The following is a 20,498-nucleotide window of genomic DNA, read 5'->3' as shown; positions in this document are numbered from 1 at the left end:
TGCATGATAATTCCTTCTCTGTTTTTGCAAACCCCCATGACTGACATTGTCTTGGAAATTTTCAGGGAACCGCTGGAAAAGTACATCATGGGAAACCCATACTACAGGCCCTCTGAAGAAGAAGACTTCATCTGCTCCAAAAGCAATGGACTATTGCACTGTTATGACATACCACCTCTAAAGGATGGGGATGCAGTCTGCAACGGAACAATTGAGGGTTACTTGAACACAACAATGAACCTCACAACAAACTGCATCAATTGGAACCAGTACTATACAGAGTGCAAAGAAGGGCTGCACAACCCTTTCAAGGATGCCATCTCCTTTGACAACATACTATATGCATGGGTAGCAATTTTCCAAGTAAGTCATTGTTTTTGTTGAAGGTAGGACACCTTGTTTTATGTTGACCAAGTGGCGTATCATATATCTCATGGAGGGTCTGTCTGTCTTGTGGCTGATTTGCTACAGTTGTGTGCTTAAATGCTTCTTTTGCAAGTGATGCAGGGTAGAGAACTTGTGGTCTTCTGACCCGTGCAGTGGTGCTTAAGTCAGAATAAAACACTGTCATACATGATAAGATGTCATCAATGTGACATGACCATTTCATTCCAGAGACTGTCAGCGGCTATTGTGTTATGAGGAAAGAAATGTATCACACAGTGCCAAGAGGCAATGCACTCCAAGTCGTTAAGTTAATTTTGCACAAAATGGTACATGTACATCAGTGAAGTCAGTCTGCAGAATTTGAATGCAGTATGATAATTTTGTCAGGTAATTTACACTTACACAGACAAGCAGGTTGAAATGGTGTATCATATAGAAACAACAGAATGTCATGAGATCATGCATCAGACACCTAATGCAAGCCTGCAGGGTTGTATAGTTAACAACCTATTCGAAACCATGTTTGATGTACCAATGCAAATGTCCCGATCATGTAGTATCATGTAGTAATAACGGCAATTTACAACCTTTCTCCTGTGTCCGTGGATGTTTGAATGTGCATTATAGACATAACAGAATGCAGAATACCCAGCGCCTTGGGGTTCACTGTATGAAGCAACGAATTGTAATGCCAGCCTTTTATTTTCAATTTACTGTTCTTTTGCATGTCTGCTTCTAGTCCTTTTGTTCTCTATACAGACATTAATACCCATGTACTGAAATCATGTCATATCCATAGTCATGACATAGGTACCGTACTACAGTAGTTCATTCTCTGATGCTATAAAAGCTTTATTTCACATGAATTAAAAAGTGCATGAATCTGATATAAGCATCCTTACTTTCTCCATAATTTGAGCATGAGCTTTGCATGTCAATTTTTACTAATGAACCATTTCTTTCTGATCACTGTAGGTTATCAGCTTAGAGGGCTGGGTAGACATCATGTACTATATACAAGATTGCCATTCCGTTTGGAACTGGGTCTATTTTGTTATTCTCATTGTTGTAAGTATGGATCAACACATTTGTGTTTGTAGAAGTTGGTTCACAACTGAAGTCATTCAGTCCCATATCTGTAGATGTATTTGATTCAATCAACATCAATGTTCATATTTGATTGTGAAATTGCTTATTTTATCTGACACACTGCAGAATGTTCAATATCAAACAGAGAAAACAGTTGGATCTGATTGAGGAACATTTCCTGAAAAAGGAAGATTTCCCTTTGGGACTGTTTCATGTAAAAGCGTACAAAAGGCTCTCTTCCATTCTACACAACCATGTACTAGTTAGAAGAAGCTTGCTGTTCAAATACATGTGGATATGACTGACTTCAGTTCTGTTTTTAAGTATCACCTACAGTATATTGTGCTCCCTGCGTATTTCTGCTCAACACTGCTAGCTACTCTCTCTACCGACTTCTAGGTAATCAGTCTTGCAAGATGGGTTTACATCATGTACAGTGTTCAGGATGCGCATTCCATTTGGGACGCTGTTTATTTCGTATTTCTTATCATCGTAAGTACACGTGTGAGTAACAGCGAGGTATGCCATGTTTGCATTCAGCTGCTTCTACACGTTTTCTATTTTTCCTTCTATATCTGCACAACTTTTCCCAGCTTTATGAAGTTTACACGAATCCTAAATCTTACTCTGTATCCTCCTCCCAACCTGTTTAATGTTGTTTTTGTACTGCACTTCCCACTTGCTAAGAATCATGTTATTTTTTTAATTTTGTCCCTGTGAAAATCCTGTGACTTCTACACACCACTCTGTCCCAAAAATACTTTTGAACATGATCTTACACGTTTTTGACCTGTCCTGCAATTAGAACACTGTCTTCTTTCTCCAATCACATTCATGATAAGTATTCTCAAAGTCTTTCCCCTGCAGAGATCATCTTCCCTCTTTAAACTGTAGGCAGCTGAATACAAGTGGTTCCCCTTTAGCTGACCATGCTTGAGTTATAAATTAGATCATAAAATTGGATTGGTAGTTTTGGTAGTTCTTGGACTGGAGTCCTACTCTGTTGTTCTGTAGACATTTTGTTTTGTAGCCATGTAGCCAATTGGTTTGAGCTGCATGCAAACATTAACAATTGAGTTTTTGCACTCCTGCAAAGAAAGAGAAGAAAACTAACAAAATCCTGATTGCAAGGGTCTTGATTATCTAGTCTAAAACTGTGCTGTACTATGGCATGCATAGATTAGAAATGTTACGTAGCTTTGTGCTGTTCCCAGTATTCTATATAAGGCGTTCTTATAGATGTATTGCTAGTAGTTGCATGATAGTAAAGAATGCAATTGTGTGGATTTATTGCACTTGCTTGTTGCTTATATGTATTCAAGTCATAGGCATGCTTTATATAGTGTTGCATATCTCACAGTAACTGCAAATGTATTTTACTGTCACTGTAGAAAGTAGTAGTTGTTGTCTTTGAACATCTAAGAGAGTGAAGAGTAAGTAGTCTTTGTCTTAATTCGCTGAAGCTGTGAAAGCAGTTGTATATGTTTCCCCTAATGTTTGCATGATACATTACAAATTACAGTCAAACCTGCCCATGACGACCACCCGGGGGACCGGAAAAAAACGGTCGATTTGGACAGGTGGTCGCTGAGAAGAGTATCGACTGAAAATATGCCCGATGCAAAGTATAAATGGTTTCCGTTGTGTTTAATGCCAAAAAGCAAGCACACTGCACGCACGCAAAGAAGCAAGGTCTTTAATGTCAAATACATAAGGCACACTGTAAACTGTAAATTTAACCCCAAAATCCGACGCAGACTGGCCGATTTCGGCACAAAATCGCGCAAAGTTATCAGCAAAAAATCGATGAAAACCTCAATTTTGAAAATGATGCGGTCGTTATGGGTCCGAATTTGGGCCGGTCGCGGTCGCGTTGGCCAGGTGGTCGTTGAGAAAAGGTCGCTTAATGCTTACGTCAATGGGAAAATAAATCGGGACCGAGAAAAAGCGGTCGAAATGGCCAGGTGGTCGCTGAGAAGAGGTGGTCGCTCGGGCAGGTTTGACTGTATGTATTTTGAAAGCAGTATCTGATCAGATGCCACCACATGCATGAGGCAAAACAATTTCAATTTACTTTGTATTGGAGTAAATCTATCTGCATATGATGTATAGTTTACTGAACAAATAGAGATCTGTAAGAACAAGAGGTTTTTAGAAATTTTGTTTGGATGCATATGTTGAAATGCTTAGAAAACAAATTTTAGTGTGCAATTTTTGACACTAAAGTCACTGCATTTGTTGGTCACTTCCCTCATGCAAGGTTTGTTTTCTTTGTCTCTATGCAGATTGGATCATTTTTCATGATCAACCTTTGCTTAGTCGTCATAGCCACACAGTTCTCAGAAACAAAACAGAGAGAGAGTAGGCTCATGGAGGAACAAAGACGGAAGTACCTTTCCACCAGTACGTTATCCAGCCAGCCAAATCCAGACCACCCAAGGGGCTGCTACGAAGAGGTGTTCAAACTATGCGTACACATGTGCAAACGGTTGAGGCGAAGAGTCTTGAGATTGTATCACAGATTCCAAGGGAGACACCAGAGAAAAGTGGACCCTGCTCTAACCTTACAGAGGAAGAGGAGGCGGAGAAAAAAGTCTGTGTGTGTTCACCACCACCACCATCATCACCACCACCATTACCACTTCGGAGGTGCAACAAACCCCCTGCCTCCTATACAGAGTAGTCCACCAAAGTACCAGGTGACGTTGTCTCAGAGCCCTTGTCCGAGTCCCCTCGCCCCTATTGCAACTCCAGAACCTAGCGATGTGGAATCCTTGCAGTCCCCGAGCAAGTCTAACTTGCTTCGAGTGCCTTCAACAAACGGTGTGCATCGTTCACGAGAGTCCCTACAGTCTTCGCATAGTGATGCTGCAACCAATGGTGAGCCTGACACTACATTAAGAAAGTCTTCCCTCCTCCCTCCCCTTAAAGATGTTAACGTGCCCTCACCAAAACATCTTAGCGTCCCCCTGCCAGCCATTGCCACCCCTGGGGTGAAGGTGCTTCCCCCCCTGAAGTCCAGACCTCCCGTGGAAGAACTGCAGACCCTGGCCGTCGCATCCACTAAAAATATTGCTCGAGCGGTCACCCAATCATGCCACTCCAGTCCCGGGCCTTCGACCAAACCAGTAACGTCGGATCCCAACATATTCCAAGGTAGGTTTGGTGATGGCTGCTAACATGTCACATGACTGACCCATGACCCCTTCTGACCTTTCTGACCTAGTCTGATAATCACTGTCCTGGAGTTCTCTCTCTCTCTATGATTGACCTGGTGCTTCTCCAATTTGCTGTGGGATGTTCTCCAATGTCACGGCCATCTTAACATCAGTAATGACAACAATAATCATCATAACAGTGTTGAGCACCCAAACATTTCAATTGTCTTTCATTGTAATCTTTGGACATCTTGGAGTTGGTATCACTCTGGCTAAATCATGTTCCCATTGCCTTCCTAATATTTGAAGTGAGACAAATCTCTAATGGTGGGGTTTAGTTGCTGACCATTGCAGGATTTTGTTTATCAATGAGCACCCCAGAAAAATTAATTTTTGTTTAAAGCTTACACATTCTCCTTGATTTTGATAAATTTGACCAGGAGAAAATATAATAGTTAATTCACATGCAACACTTCTGGAATTGATTGTTTGTATATAACTTTATACCTTTCAATAAGATGGTTTAATTCAAAACTGTAGAAAATAACAATTACCTTGAACAATGAAAAGGTGTCAATGTTTTCTTCCAACTTTTAATAAGAAATGAAACTTGATTCTCTGTCAATTTGCTCATCCTGATTTGTGTTTTGAAATTGACTGTGAAGAAGTTGCTTGAAGCATTTTCAGTTGCTGCCTTTTGTGCAAAAATAAGGACAAGTCACTTCAAGGTACTGCTGATTAGGTATCTTGACTTTAACCCCTCCCCACCAAAAGAAATCATTGTGATTCCAAAATCTGCATAGGTCAGCAAACAAAGAACAATCCCGCAGGCAAGGCAAAGGTAAGCATCACTTCACTTCTTCTTTGATGTGCGGAGACAGAGAACAGCTCATCAGCATATAGCACATTGTCAAGACTTGCGTGTTGTGGTTCTACCTCTCCCTGTACATGTATATCTGCCATGCTTGGGTTACGCTGGGTGGCCTGCTATGCACATTGTGCACCGGGAAAGCATGCGCCAGAGCACACATGTACACCCTATTTCTTGAGCTTTGCTCAGCAGGGAGACCGACCTTTGAAGACTCTCAGCAGGTTGGTTGCTTCCCTTGTTTCACAACTGGTTGTTAAACCCTCTCAACCTCCCACTTATTGGCCTGCCCTGCTCACCAGTAAGGTTTGCACGTTCCTTCTACATATTATGTTTAAGGAATTAAGCATTTCTTGAAGGCACCCTGCACAATAGATATCACCTGTATGAAATGATGTTGGCACCATTTGCATGTTGGCAACAGATCTCAACATTGAAGCAAACTGCTTGGCAGATCTTCTATAATGTCATATTGAATTACTATTAACTGTCTTTGAACTGTGTGATACAAAAGTATTATAAATGTCAAAATTGGTTGTCAATGTTCAAGTCTACCACTGGCCTACCTACACATGTACCATGTTTTCTTTTTTGTGTTAACAGAAGACAATGATCAGTCCCTACAAGTCCAAAGACTTTCAGTCCCATCTGTGATCCCCTCCTCTCTACAAGTCCCTGCGGTCGTGTCCAAAGACCATGTAGAATGCACCTGCACACATACACAGCTTGACTGGGGTTCAAACTCGGAATCCGAGGTGTCCGTCAGCGATGAAGAGTTGGACTCCAAGAAGTACAGGGATGAGAGTGTGGACCTGCCACCGAGGCCCCCTGGCTGCTGGGAAAGGTTTACCAAGTAAGCAGGATTTTAGATTTTCCATAAAACTTCATTACTTACAATGTGAGAGAGAAAAAAACAAAATGTCATATACTTAAGGCAACTACATTATTATCTTTCAGGATACATGTTGTGATATATAGAGCTACTGCTTTGTTTTCACCTTTGTCAACTCAGACTTTCTTGATGTCAATGACTAAATACCTTTACCAAATTGGTGATAGGGATAATGCCAACAGCTTCATGGCTATATACTAACTACTTTTCAATTTTCAGTCCCTTTAATTTGTTTTACCAGTGGGAACATCTTGCAATTCAGTTCTGCTGGATAAAAATGTAAACTGCTATTCTGTATGTTGTTGTAGGTTTATGAGAACCATTGTGGACAGTAAGTACTTCAACAGAGGCATCATGGTGGCCATCCTAGTCAACACCCTGAGCATGGGGATAGAGTTCCACAACCAGGTCGGTTAAAGAATCTACATGTTACCTGCAGTAGAATTTACAATATATATGCAATGTTAGTTTGTTTTTTACTTTGAAAGCTTACAAGTTATTTGCAAGCATAGTTACCAAGTTACTCACACCATTGCTGCAAAATAAAGAATACATTTTACCATCAGGACCTAATTCTGCAACTGTTACAGTCTTTTTTATCATCACCATAATGATAGTATAGTTCAACCTCCGAGCAAATCTGAGCAATAATATCTTTATGGTGCAAAACAGTCAACAATTATAGATTGTATTGATACATTGGAGGTATTCTTTATTTGACTGAATGCTCTGGCTATTACATCAACTCTTGCTACATCTGTATCTGTAGCCTGAGGAGCTACCCAATGCCCTTGAGAGCAGTAACCTGGTCTTCACCTCCCTGTTTATGGTGCAAAACAGTCATTAATGATAGATTGTACTGAATCTGATACATTGTAGGTATCCTTTGTATGGCTGAATGCTCTCACTATTATATGAACTCCTGTTAAACTTCTGTATCTGTTGTAGCCTGAGGAGCTGACCAATGCCCTGGATATCAGTACCCTGGTCTTCACCTCCCTGTTTATGGTGCAAAACAGTCATCAATGATAGATTGTACTGAATCAGATACATTGTAGGTATCCTTTATATGACTGAATGCTCTCACTATTATATCAACTCCTGTTCCACCTGTATCTGTTGTAGCCTGAAGAGCTGACCAATGCCCTGGAGATCAGTAACCTGGTCTTCACCTCCCTGTTTGCCCTGGAGATGCTGCTGAAACTGCTAGCCTACGGGCCACTCGAGTACATCAGGAATGGATTCAACGTGTTTGATGGCATCATTGTTATAGTCAGGTATTGGCAACGACATGTAACTTTTAGATATGTTTGTAAGAGGCGATAACAACAGTCTTCTGGCTCCTGGGATTCAAGCCCATGCCAAACCTGGGCCACAAGCTCAAAAAACAAATCAGTACGCCAAAAGGGTCAGACCCATTTGGTATGGTCAGTTTGGCAGCGCTCTTACACTACAAACCCTTTCCTTTTAACATTCGAATCTCGAGTTTGATATCCCTGGCACATCTTTAGCCTGTTACTAACAGGGTCGGCATGGGAACCAAAATTAATGTAAGAAAAGAGAGGCGAGTAAAAACAGTCTCCTGGTGCGCTAACCAATGCACCAAAAGGTGGCGGCAGTTGAACCCCACTGTTGCATGATTTTATTACAAATATGCAGGATTTTGTATCAACATGTAACAAAATGATAGATTAAATACGCTTTTGTAATGATATGTAAATGTTTGGTGTGTCTTAAGCTCTGTTATTATTAATCGATGATACGGCCGCGTGGTGCATTGGTACACCCGATCCCTCGATCTCGGAAGTTAAGCAACACACGGTCCGGACAGTACTTGGATGGGAGTCCCCCAACCAAGGATGTCCGGATTGCTGTAGCCTCACGAAGCTTTCCACGAAATCGTCTTCCGGGAGGGACGTAAAACGGGGGTCCCGTGCTCGAGGAGGTGCCTCGAGCACGTTAAACAGCCTCATTACCCACACTTTGGGTTCCTACTGGCTGCAAAATACACCCGATATTATCATATTATAATCATCTTTTACAATACTTGTCTATAACATTATACAATGTGCTTACTACATTTTGCAGTATTGTGGAGATCGCAGAAGATGGTGAAGGTGGTTTGTCTGTGCTACGAACCTTTCGGCTGATGAGAATACTGAAGTTGATCAGGTTCTTACCTGCCTTGAGACGCCAGCTTCTGGTGATGATTAAGACGATGGACAATGTGGCAACCTTCTTTGCCCTCCTTATCCTGTTCATCTTCATCTTCAGGTACGTCTTGTAAAAAAGTGTTGAACAATAATATTTACTGGGATTATGAACATGTCATGAGATTGCACAGAGTAAATTATGAACATCTCATGAGATTGCACCGAGCAAATTAGTATAAAGAAACTGTAACAGTTGTACTGTTGAATCCTTTAAAGTTACGTTTTACTGATGTTATGGATTCATTTATCATGTTTGACACATTAAATGGTAGCAGGCAATGAATATCTACTATCTTGAACAACTTCATTTCTCATGATTTATGACTTTCCATTGCAGTGTGATTCATAAAAGAGAGATATGGATATCAATTTCAGTTTATCATAAGTATTTATCATTTACTTATTTGATGCAGATTATTAACTTAGTAGTTATGAATCAAGCCACATTATCTTACAGGTTTGTAGTTAAGCTGTATTTTCAGACTAAATGAATACGAATGTTGATTTTCAGTATTCTGGGCATGCATCTGTTTGGCAACAAGTTTTGTGAGCCTGATCCAGTACACAACAAGAAAGTGACCTGTGATCGGAAGAACTTTGATACCCTGCTGTGGGCCCTTGTGACAGTGTTCCAGGTGAGATAACCTTACATAATGGTTTTACTTCCTCCTTACAATTGTGTTGACATTACCTGCACACTGCAACTAATCCTTCATTATAACTTTTCTTCAGTTTCACAGCTACATTTGAATGCCATCTATCAATAATAACTGTTGAGACACTCATAGGATACTGTTGTCGAAGATCAAGTCCTCAGGCAGATACCTGACCAACTTTCCTTATCAAGATGCTTGGTAATGTAATACAACCTGTACTGTATAATGCACCGCACCTCCATTCATACTTAGTCACATTAAAACAGTTCCAACTTTTATCCCACCCAGTCTTGAGCAACCACCTGTCCTCAGCAACTCCCTTGAGTGGTTGCTAAATCCATATTTTATTGTATGTAAAGTGTTCTTATTCATTTATATATATAATCTTTTGTCACTAACAGATCCTGACACAGGAAGACTGGAACCTGGTTCTCTACAACGGCATGAAGAACACGTCTCCGTGGGCGGCTCTATATTTCATTGCTCTCATGACCTTCGGGAACTACGTCCTGTTCAACCTGCTGGTGGCCATCTTAGTGGAGGGCTTTTCTGCTGAGGTGAGGCTTCAGATGTGCTCTGTGATGCTGTCATACATGTCTGAATTTCTCCTTAACTTAACTCAATCATTATGATAGTGGTGTGGAACATACATGAAATGTTTCAAATGAAGGTAAGTTGATGTGCTAATGTGATGTTATTGCAATAATTGTTAAACATCTCCTAAATGTATCCATGTTTGTCATGATGAATCTATGTCAGGAAATTAAACTCAATTCATTTCTTCCAGATTCATTGTATTCAATCATTCAGGATTTTCGTCCTACCTTAATCTTTACATTTCCCCAATGTTGCCATTGATCATGGATGTTGCACTCATGTTACTACAACATTGTCACATTCTTAATGAGTTAACAAATAAGAAAAGACTTTAAAAGGAATTTGATCTTCAATTTTGTCCTTGAGATCTAATGTAAACCTAACAAAATGCACTCCTAATGCCATTATAATATGCCTCAGTATCATTACTGTTGCTCTTGGAAAGCAATCAAATGATGGTATTTTATCTGCATGTGCCTTGATTCACACTACCTGATATGTTCTGTGTATTATGCCTCTTTGTTAGTAGAATGATTGTTAACTACACTCATTTTTTCACCTGAATGCACAACCATGTTACGGAGTCAGTATTATGCATGCCATAGCCATACTTTATTTACTTCTCTGTGTTGTGATGTGCAGTTTTGTGTTGTGTTCACAGCAACGGAAAATTGAGAAGGTCCAAAGGGCAAGAAAAGCTATACAGACCCTGGCATTCTGGAAACGACCCAGTTTGATGTCAAAAAAGACTCCGTCCACAACCAAACTTTTGACCCTACCAGAGAAGGTGACAAAGTCTTTGCCCAAATCTTGGTGAAATCATCGGTGATGGGTCTCTATTTCCTGGTGTAACTCTGCCTTCATCTCTAATCCATTTGTAATAACGTTCCATCCATCGGCTTTCCTGATAGAAAACACCAATGTTTATGCCTTAAAAGCGATAATCCATCATCACAAAAATTGTCAAAGGTGATCCTAACGATCAGGCATCACACCACACTATGCTGGAGCCTGTCATTCCCTGTCTCCCTGTTCCACCATGGCTTCTGCTTTATGTGGGCTTTAATTCAATACCAAATGTGCTGCATAAAATTGTGTTAAGTTACTAGATAATATGCCCTAGCATGGCCAATAAAACCTTCTAATACACTGGAGACCCCTGAAGAATGAAACATGATCAGGACATAAAATTCACAAACTATTACAATAAGTATGTGTCAAAGGTACAGGGTGTTTAAACTCGCTGATGAAATCCTGTACATGCACCACAATGCATGGAGGATATCTCTCAGTGATCTGGGCATTTGCAAGCTTTTGCTGCATGCTTATTGATGCATCTCCTTCCCATGATATTACATGTACCTTGCTTGAAAAAAACTTTGATGTGCCTCACCCCATGCCCTTTCCATGCTCCATGATGTTCCAGTGTAAGTTCCAAGCTCAATGATCCAGTATCAGTTATGTTTCCTAATGCTGACTCATCAGATTCTTATGTCTCATGTCTCTAACCGGTCAATCTTTTCTTTCTACTAACATTTCTATGTTGTTCTTCAGTAAAGGTGTCGCAAGACTTGCTTGATGATATGTATTGGAATGTGTATGAATGCTAACTAGCTGTTTTAACCATTCTAACCTACCTTTATCCAAGGTGCATGGCAACATTGAAAACAGTGTATCGTCCATTAATACATAGGCCACTGCATTAATTTTGCATTTGTTCTTCATCTAAAGCAATTATGTCCACTAAAGGCTGTTTCTCACAATTCTTTACAATATTGTATCATGATCTGATAAGAACTTACTGAATGTGAATCCCACAGGAGGAAAGAAAGAGTGAAATGGACGACTCAAACAGTCAGCTGGCAGGGCCCAGTAACTACAAGATGGTGCTTGTGGGTGCTGCAAGGAAAGGTAGAAGACCACATTGAACCATATTTATACTTATTTGATCTTCCTACCACATATCAAGTCATTTCATCTGGTTATCACTCTAAAAATTTCATTGGGGAAACAAATATTTCAAAAACAGAGTTGTAGGGCTTTATCTTCATCTTTGTAATTGAAGGAATTAAATTACAGAAAAGTACAAGTATAGCTCAGCCATTGACTTGTGTAACGTGTTATGTTCCTTTTCTCATCTAAATATTGTCTTTGTATCTTCCAAGTTACGTTTTAAATCAACTTAAGTGTGAGATAATAACATACAGCTGAATCATACTCATGAACTTTGAGTTTGTTAAGTCTGCTGTTTGTACTAGAAGTTTGTTTTGTGTCAGGACTGATTTTACCTGATTTTGTCTTGATGATAGATGGTGATGGCGATGACACCAGTCCAAATGTGTTGAACAATGAGCGGACCCTTGTGGTGGCTGGTCCTGAACCCCCCATCATCACGAGGACAGAAGCCACCCCGCAAGGCTCCCCCAACACAGACGGACCCAGCAACGGGAAGTCTGTCAGCTATCCTGCCAGTGTCTCTTCACAGGAGGATGACTCTTCACCTGGGAATCCGGTGAGAAAAATTCTTATGGTGTACTTTGTTTCTCACATCTCTATGAAATAGTTTGAACTATCAAGATATCTGCTATCATTAAGTCAACATTTCGGTCTGTAAAAACATCAAAAGATAGGAAGGAGGGGGTCAACATGGCAATGACGAAGTTTAAGGCTTCCTAAATGAGCTAAAGAGCGTTAGAATTTGATATAAAAAGTATTGTGGGGATTGTGGATGATTATTTTTGGTGGTAAATATATGCCTCATTGTTACTTACATATATCCTTTAATGCAAGATCATCGTCTCTGACAGTATTGTATTAATGTGCCACTCTCTTGTCTCCTCCAGTCTGCCCTCACTGTTCCTGAACAGGACTCCCCAGGACTATCCAGATCTGGAAGTCGCAGCAGCCACTTCAGCTGGCGGAGGAGTAAGGGTGGAGAAAGGGAGAGCATCTTATTTGCTGACGACGAAGACAACCTTAACGACGAAGTGTTCACCAACACCACGCACACGTATGAAGAGGACGGAACCATCCGCTCATCTTTCAATCCACAGGAAGCCGCATGGCAGTCAGGAAGTTTGCGATCACGCAATGTAGCCGGGAGGACTAGAGAGAGCACAACATCTCAGGGAAGTGATTGTAGTCACCTGTCAGTCAACTCTAAGCCAGGCAATAACGGGAACAATGGAAACAGTCCACGGGTGAGCGTGTCTAGCGAGTGTAACGGAGGCCCAAGGCTGTCGGTGATTGACAAGCCGGTCCTGACTGTGGAGGTGGACAAGGAGAAGGACACAGAAGTGAACGGGCCACCAGATGTAGTGGTCCTGAAAGATCCAACAGACAAGAAAGTGGTATGCCCAGAAAAGGTGAGACTTGAAGCACTCCTCTGGATCTGACTGTGTTTGGCTTCTTTTGCATAGCGTAATAGTCAGGACTGTAATAAGAAAAATTTGATGAAAAATAAGTGAGAGACTATTGTTAATACACATTATATCAGATTGAATGTATTCTGTGTTGGTAGAGTGACTAGGTGTCAAAGTATTTCTTCTGTGCTGTAACTGATTCTTTTACCCTATTGCTCTACAGAGCATATACTGGAAATGCTGCCCTGCCCCTAAAGGTTGCTTCAAGACAAGAGCATACTACTCGCTCTTCCTTTTCTCACCTGAAAACAGGTGAGTAACCTTGGGTGACAGAAATGCATCAGGCAATCTGGTTGGTAATCCTGTTGCCTTCAAATATACCTCTGACACGAGTGCATTTTGTATAAGATATACATGTACATAAAATGTGGAAATTTTATACGTGTGTACTGTTGTGTTGGAAGAAACTTATATTAAGCATTGTACTAAGATGTAGAAGGAAACTGACTAGTATACAAGTGTTGTCTTCAAATATACCTCAGACATTTTCTATAAGATGTACCATAAAATGTAAAAATTTGATCAGTGTAACATTCTACGGTTGTGTGGGAAGAAAGTTTAGCATTGTACTAAGATGTACAATATATAGGAGGAAACTGATTAGTATGCAAGTGTAATGCTATACATACCACACTAGATTCATTTATCTAATCTAGAACAATATGTGCATCAACAGGTAGTTACTTTAAAATGTATGAAGCCTGACTAAAGTCCTTTTCCCCAGGTTACGACTGTTTTGCCAGTACCTCGTCAACAAGAAGTGGTTTGACTACGTCATCTTGATTTTCATCTTCATGAACTGCATCACCCTGGCCATGGAGAGGCCCAAGATCGACCCAGACAGTGGTGTAAGTGTGCTGCTTCCTTTTACAAATCACCTGGGAAAAAGCTTGACATGAAACAGTACCCATCACACAATCTAAAATAATATCATTAGATTCAGAGGGATAGATATGGTCAACTATACTTTGTTTTGTTCTCCACCTGACGAACATCAAAGGGACGGGATAAAACACTGCAATGAAATAAGACATCCAGGTGGTTTCTCTATATCTTCAGACTTGTACTTCTTTTAATGCTTCCTTAAAAGTTTTTTTGTTGATAGAGAAGCTGTCTTTTTGGACACTGTAGTTTGTCTGTTACAGTCATAGATAGGGCCTCCACCATCAACATCCACCGGGAACTGTTTCCATGATCAAAGCTGTACCATAATCTCATGAAATAGACATATGCCTACTCTGGGAGATAGTAGATGAAGTTTTTGAGCTGTTGATCATGACTTATGCCTCTTGTACAAACACTGCAAACTAGTTATCTGGGAGAAGTATGTCCAGTGTCCTCCCCCATAATATGAATCTGTGAGATCCTATCAGATGCTGCTATCCTATTCAGTGTGTGGTTATCCATCAGGCTATAACAATGCTTTGAAGTAGCTTAGGAGACAAACTTGTCTGTCACATGTAATGGATGTGTGTTGTTGGCTTGATCCCATTGGGTGTGAGGGGAGCTTAGGACACCCCGGAACTTTGTTCTAACATACTTCTATCACCTGTGGCAGTTGTATGCACACATATAGTTTTGTGTCTAAGAAAGAAAAGGGAATTTTTGCTGCAACATGAGCAGAACTTTATTGGACTTCTTGGAAGTGTAGTTCTTTTGGCAAATAACAATTTTATTGAAGATTTGAGAGGTCATCTATTCAGGGGTTTTAAAGTACTGTATCAATGTTGTTAATAAACATTCATAAGAAGGTATGTCTGAACTACTTTGACAAAAGAGCTTAGCAACTAGCATTTTTCTGACTTAATAGTCTTTAGACAATGAACCTATGGAGCTGTCACTTACAACAAAAAAGTTGCAATATCAAATATTGCAATGTAGCCAAGACAGGTAGACTGAATCAAATATTGTTGTTATGACAGAAATGATCTACATTTGCAGCCAGCTTTACATTCATATCTGCTGCACCATATCCTTAAATTACCTTTCAGCAGCTGTTTTGGATTGGATGTCCAATTTACTAAGATGTGTAGGCGGATGGTGCCTTTGTTACTTTGTTACCCATGAGATTGCGTCTCTGAGTCTGACTGCCTTTGGTAGGCCTTTCAGTAAGATAGATGCAGGTACTGATACTCCATCTTGGCTTTCCCAGTGATCTACAGCTCCCTTCAGATTTGCTAAAGCTAGCCATTTGTGTTGCCTTACAGCCATATATACATTGTATGTATGGGATAGCAGGATTGCACAGAAATGAATGGAACTTGGCTCCTATAGACAAGACTTTGAAGGAAAATCCATTCAGCGTATCTTAATCTTTATCCATATACTTTAAGAGGCAAAATTTTTCAATACATCAATCATGTTTTTTAACAGTAGAGAATTATCTTTGTCTTAATGTCCTTTTCTCTAACTGCACTTTGAAAAGCACTTAGGCAAATGAAGTCAACCTTAGTCTTTGAACATGATATCCTCGCCCACTCAGCCTATGATACTTTGATCACACCAGATTAGAATGTCTCAAGAGAGTGTGCCCTGTTATTACTTCATTTAGAGGACCATAGATAAAAGGTTTGATGTAGGAGCAGTTCTCATTCGTAATGGGAGGAATACATTGTATTACTGTATAATGGGTTGGTGAAGGTTTGAAGGAGTAAGGATACTATGATATATAGCATTATTATACTTAAATTGCTAAGCAGAGATTTGCATGCACAAGTTTCATCTAAAACTGTATATTACTGTAAGGTAGATGCATTTAATTTTCCATGAGAAAAACTTGGAGTTTTACCTTATTTCTAGGACACACATACCAATACAAAATTAGAATCGATAAGCCATTTACCATTCTGCAGCTGACATTTTGGTGGAATTTGTTCGTTCAGGAGAAACAGTTCTTTATGAAAAAAAATTCAGGCCACTTAAAAACATTTCTGTGTCCTTTTGATCAGCTCTGGTCAGTATAATATTTTTCGAATTTCAATCTATGCAGTACGATATGTTTTTTTTATTTCAATCTATGTAGAAGAGAGTATTTTGCAGCCGATGTAACTTTAGAACAGCAGCCATGTTTTCAGTACCAAGGAGGTGACAGTGTAATGTGAGGTCCTTGACAGGAGCTTTTGATTCAGTTTGTTTTACGTACATTATTTAACTATCAATCAGGGCTCAAAATACTTTTTGGTGCAGGTAATATTGAAAATTTCCTGCACCGGACAAATTTCACATGCACCGCTCTGAATTTAGGAAGTATGGATCATACTAAAATTGTTCAGGAACCATTGCTATTTTTCTAAATACTTTATAGGCAATAACAGTCAATGCAGCTAATAACAATCTATATATACCTACATCATAGGACATTTATGTATAAAACCCAGTATATGGACCAGTGCACAGTAGGTGCAGGTAGACACCAGAAATACCTGCACAGCTCCAATTTTAACTGCACTAACCTGCATATGCAGGTCGTATTTCGAGCCCTGTCAACTGACCAATCAAACAATCTGATTTTGGATAGTTTACTTTATTTGTTTTGTCTGACAGTCTTGAAGAGATTTAAGTCAAAGAAACTTTTACATTAAGTGGTCAGGCCTGAAGGACCATAAAAGTTTGATTGGATTCAACAAGGGGAATAGGTTCAGTTTTATAGTTTTCAGCTCTGGGATTAAAGCTTTCAACTGATAAGATTTGAACCTACTGACAATTAGGAATTGCAACATAGTTGGATAATTTTCCCTGCAGTCAAATTATTGAAAAGCCATTATATTTTGACAGATGACTGGGATTTATTTATGAGTGATTGTACGACCTTTGCATGCTGTCTTCCCTCAGAGGTTTTGGCACTACATTACCATTATCTTTTATTCCCTTCCAGGAAAGAATGTTTCTGACAATCGCCAACTACGTCTTCACAGTCATCTTTACTTTGGAGATGTCAGTTAAGGTGAGTAAGCCTGGTGGTCAGAAATTTGTCATAAATAAAGGAATTTGTCATGTTCCCCAAGGTAGTAAGATAAACATGATAACGGTTATTCCAGCAACTGGATAAATTTATGAACAGTCAGATATTTCAGACAGCATCAGCTGTCTTTTGTTGGGGATTATTCACAAATCTATCTACTAGTTGCTTCAGTAACTGTCATCATGCAGCAAATTTTTTGTTCAGTACAAAAATTAAGTTGAACATTGAAATATTCATTTCAGACAACAATGATGGTTATTCAACTTCTCTCTCACAACCAAAATTATAGTTTTTACCTGACAATGTTTATGGTTATTTGAAAAACTATTCACAGAATGTTGGGAATATTCTTCAAACGCGACAACAGACGATTGTCCATTGTTGGGCATACAGCCAATCAGATGTCTAGAATGTCCAAATAAATCAATCAAATGATATCAGTATCAGATTCAGAGAACTGCTATATCATGATGATGAATACTTTTGTGCAAATCTTGCATCTTTAAATCTTTTGGAAAGGATACTACTTACACTGATGTTTTATACAACAAAAAAGCTAGTAATATCTTTGCCTGAATTGCTTATTGGAGCTGGAGCCTGGAAAATTCTTTATGGATACTGTACAAAAATACTAGATGTTTCATGTGCTTTTTTAGTTCCGCTAGCATACATCCCAAATAACAATGATAACAAACATATAATTAAGCTCTCTTTTGGTGAAATGATAATTCTATGCCTAATACTATTTCAACTGAAATCTTTCTTTAAAATTTCTGGTAGGTCCTTGCCTTAGGATTTGTGTTTGGTGAAGGAGCATACCTAAAGAGTGGATGGAACGTCATTGATGGCTTCCTGGTGGCCATATCATTGGCGGACACTGTCATCATGCTGTCGTCCAATAGCAGTCCAAAAATCTTCGGCATCCTAAGAGTCTTCCGCCTGCTTCGAACTCTTCGACCCCTCAGGTGACTACAATAATTTGTATATTGACTGTAGACATACATTTAGTGAATCACTATCATTTACAGTAAAAAAATGGTGTGACAAGCTTGCTTTACTGTTAGTTGTAAATATTGTTAATGTTAATGTTAATATTTAGTTTGGGCAAATGTGTCTCTTATTTTGGAAAGTTTCATATTTTGAATGAAGATCTAGCATTTTACAAGCTTGCTCTTACTTGTGGATTTTATTCTAAGTTTTCAAAATTGTCTAGAATTCTGAAATTGAGCACGTCTTTCAATACTGTCATTTGGCGGCAATGCTGTTTTAGTGCTTCTGTTACCAATCTGTCAATAAATCAATATATAACTAATGAAAACAAAGTTGATGATATAAGGTGCTAATAACTTTTTATCAAATGGGTAGCATTGTTGTTAATAACCGTTATATTTCCTACAGAGTGATCAGCCGAGCTCCAGGCCTGAAGCTGGTTGTCCAGACGCTCCTGTCTTCCCTAAAGCCCATTGGGAATATCGTTCTTATCTGCTGTACATTCTTTGTCATCTTTGGGATACTCGGTGTACAGGTTAGCACCCCTCCTTCACACTGGTCTCATGATAGCCTAGCAACCTAGGGTTAATGTACAGTGTGACAATGTTTCCCTATATATGATTGTACACTTTTTATATGTGCAAAATTATTTTAAAAGCCTCTAAGGACAGTAGCATTCTTCCAAATTTAAGTAAGGAAGAGTTTGTCAATTGATACTATATTGCTACAAGACTAATTTATGGAGTTTCAAACTTGAGTTGATTGTGCAAAATGAGTTTGAAAGCCCCAAGACTGTAAGCATTCTTCCAATTTCAAGTGAGGAAAAGTTTTGTCAATTAGGCAACAAGACTGAATGGAGTTTCATTTTGACATCCTCCAATTTTCCCTTGTGATAATGGTGATGTCCTAACAAGGCATACAGAATACCCAACATGTGTGAACAGGTCCAGCATCATGAGAATAGATTTGAGTTCTGATGATTGATCAGTCCTCAGAGAACTGCTTATCATCCAACTGTTTGTCACACTCCCAGTCACATCACTTCAATCCCATCTCAAAAATAACGTCTACTAAGAAAATGTGACATCAGCCAGTCTACAATATAAGAGCATTAAATCCTTTGCTCTTCAGGGAGAAGACAAATTGGATAGTTAGCTGTCTGAACATAATACTCTGGAGCCCCGGTGTCCTCAATTACTCTCAAATTTCTGCCAAAGAGATGGCCATTAGTCATTATCGTTTGTCCTTGGAGTGAGTGCCAACGTTGTGAACGAAAGCTATATAAAGTACTTCTAACTTTTCAACAATGTACAAAGTACCATAATGACTAAAAGTGTTGAATCTGGGGATACTTACATTTGGTGTACTCTGCTTTGTTCTTGTCCAGCTTTTCAAGGGGAAGTTCTTCCACTGTGAAGGCCCTGATCTGTACGGGGTGAAAAACAAGACAGACTGCCTGAAGGATACCAAACGGAAATGGGTCAACCAGAAGTACAACTTTGACAACCTTGGACAGGTTAGTGCATTTCTGTTATTTTTGTTAGGACTCATTTTCTTCCGTTTGGAATAGGTTTTGACCATAAATCTATTCTAAACTCGGCACAAAAAGTTTGGAATATAAACTTTGGCTGATCATATTTCCGTTTTTTCTGCATCAATTTTAATGTGTTATATATCAAAAGAAAGCGTGTGTGATTTCCTTTCACACGGTATCAAACTCCTTATGATTATAAATTCGTGGAACGAGCACCAGGGCTACTCACGTCAGTGGGTCACGAAAAAAAAGTGCCCAAATTTCAATTTTTGTGTTCAACTCTGTATCATCCTGCTGGTATGGGTGCGGTGTCAAGGATTCAATCTGTCCTTTTTTCACGTAACATCCAAGTTTATCTTTAACATTTGATAAGAGTATATGTGCCTTTTTGGCTGTTGAATGACCGAATCGAGGTGTGGAGGCGGCAAGGAGAATGCCACGCTGACAGTCGTACGGATAGGGCGTAACAGCGCGTAGCGCTTGGTGTGGTGTATGTATGGCCGCCACGGGAAAAACAAGGTTCAGTATCATCACAGACAAGTCAACCTTAATGCTGTGAGATACAGGGCACCATTCTCCATTCAGTCGAAATGTCATACCGCTCAGATATGAGGCCGAATAACATTCTGCAAGAATGCACCGCCTGTTCATGAACACAGTCTGCAATAGACCTCGCTCTCCCGCAGTCACGTTGTATAGTCTCACACTCGCCGAATTGCATTTGGTCCCAC

The 20,498-nt window shown here is 39.6% G+C and overlaps 1 protein-coding gene across 19 annotated transcripts in view; it reads left to right on the top strand.

Moving 5' to 3' along the window:
- The window catches only part of LOC118429535 (voltage-dependent T-type calcium channel subunit alpha-1H-like), a 111,937-nt gene that overhangs the window by 76,390 nt on the left and 15,049 nt on the right, over positions 1-20,498 (top strand). For 17 of the 19 annotated variants that reach the window (XM_035840037.1, XM_035840036.1, XM_035840043.1 and 14 more), the window contains 19 exons: positions 66-363; positions 1,363-1,455; positions 3,762-4,632; positions 6,106-6,355; positions 6,703-6,802; positions 7,520-7,671; positions 8,483-8,668; positions 9,119-9,242; positions 9,665-9,820; positions 10,522-10,647; positions 11,681-11,771; positions 12,170-12,372; positions 12,704-13,225; positions 13,446-13,534; positions 14,007-14,130; positions 17,157-17,225; positions 18,024-18,208; positions 18,642-18,768; positions 19,621-19,749. In XM_035840037.1, coding sequence (XP_035695930.1) covers positions 66-363; positions 1,363-1,455; positions 3,762-4,632; positions 6,106-6,355; positions 6,703-6,802; positions 7,520-7,671; positions 8,483-8,668; positions 9,119-9,242; positions 9,665-9,820; positions 10,522-10,647; positions 11,681-11,771; positions 12,170-12,372; positions 12,704-13,225; positions 13,446-13,534; positions 14,007-14,130; positions 17,157-17,225; positions 18,024-18,208; positions 18,642-18,768; positions 19,621-19,749 — 3,895 coding nt within the window. The remainder of the gene's footprint in view (positions 1-65; positions 364-1,362; positions 1,456-3,761; positions 4,633-6,105; positions 6,356-6,702; positions 6,803-7,519; positions 7,672-8,482; positions 8,669-9,118; positions 9,243-9,664; positions 9,821-10,521; positions 10,648-11,680; positions 11,772-12,169; positions 12,373-12,703; positions 13,226-13,445; positions 13,535-14,006; positions 14,131-17,156; positions 17,226-18,023; positions 18,209-18,641; positions 18,769-19,620; positions 19,750-20,498) is intronic. The other 2 variants (XM_035840048.1, XM_035840044.1) reach the window with 2 other exon arrangements.

This window comes from Branchiostoma floridae, chromosome 13, assembly GCF_000003815.2.
Source record: "Branchiostoma floridae strain S238N-H82 chromosome 13, Bfl_VNyyK, whole genome shotgun sequence".
In the NCBI taxonomy this organism is placed as follows: Eukaryota; Metazoa; Chordata; class Leptocardii; order Amphioxiformes; family Branchiostomatidae; genus Branchiostoma; species Branchiostoma floridae.
The sequence above is the reverse complement of the archived record's forward strand: the minus strand, read 5'-3'. Positions and strand labels throughout refer to the sequence as shown.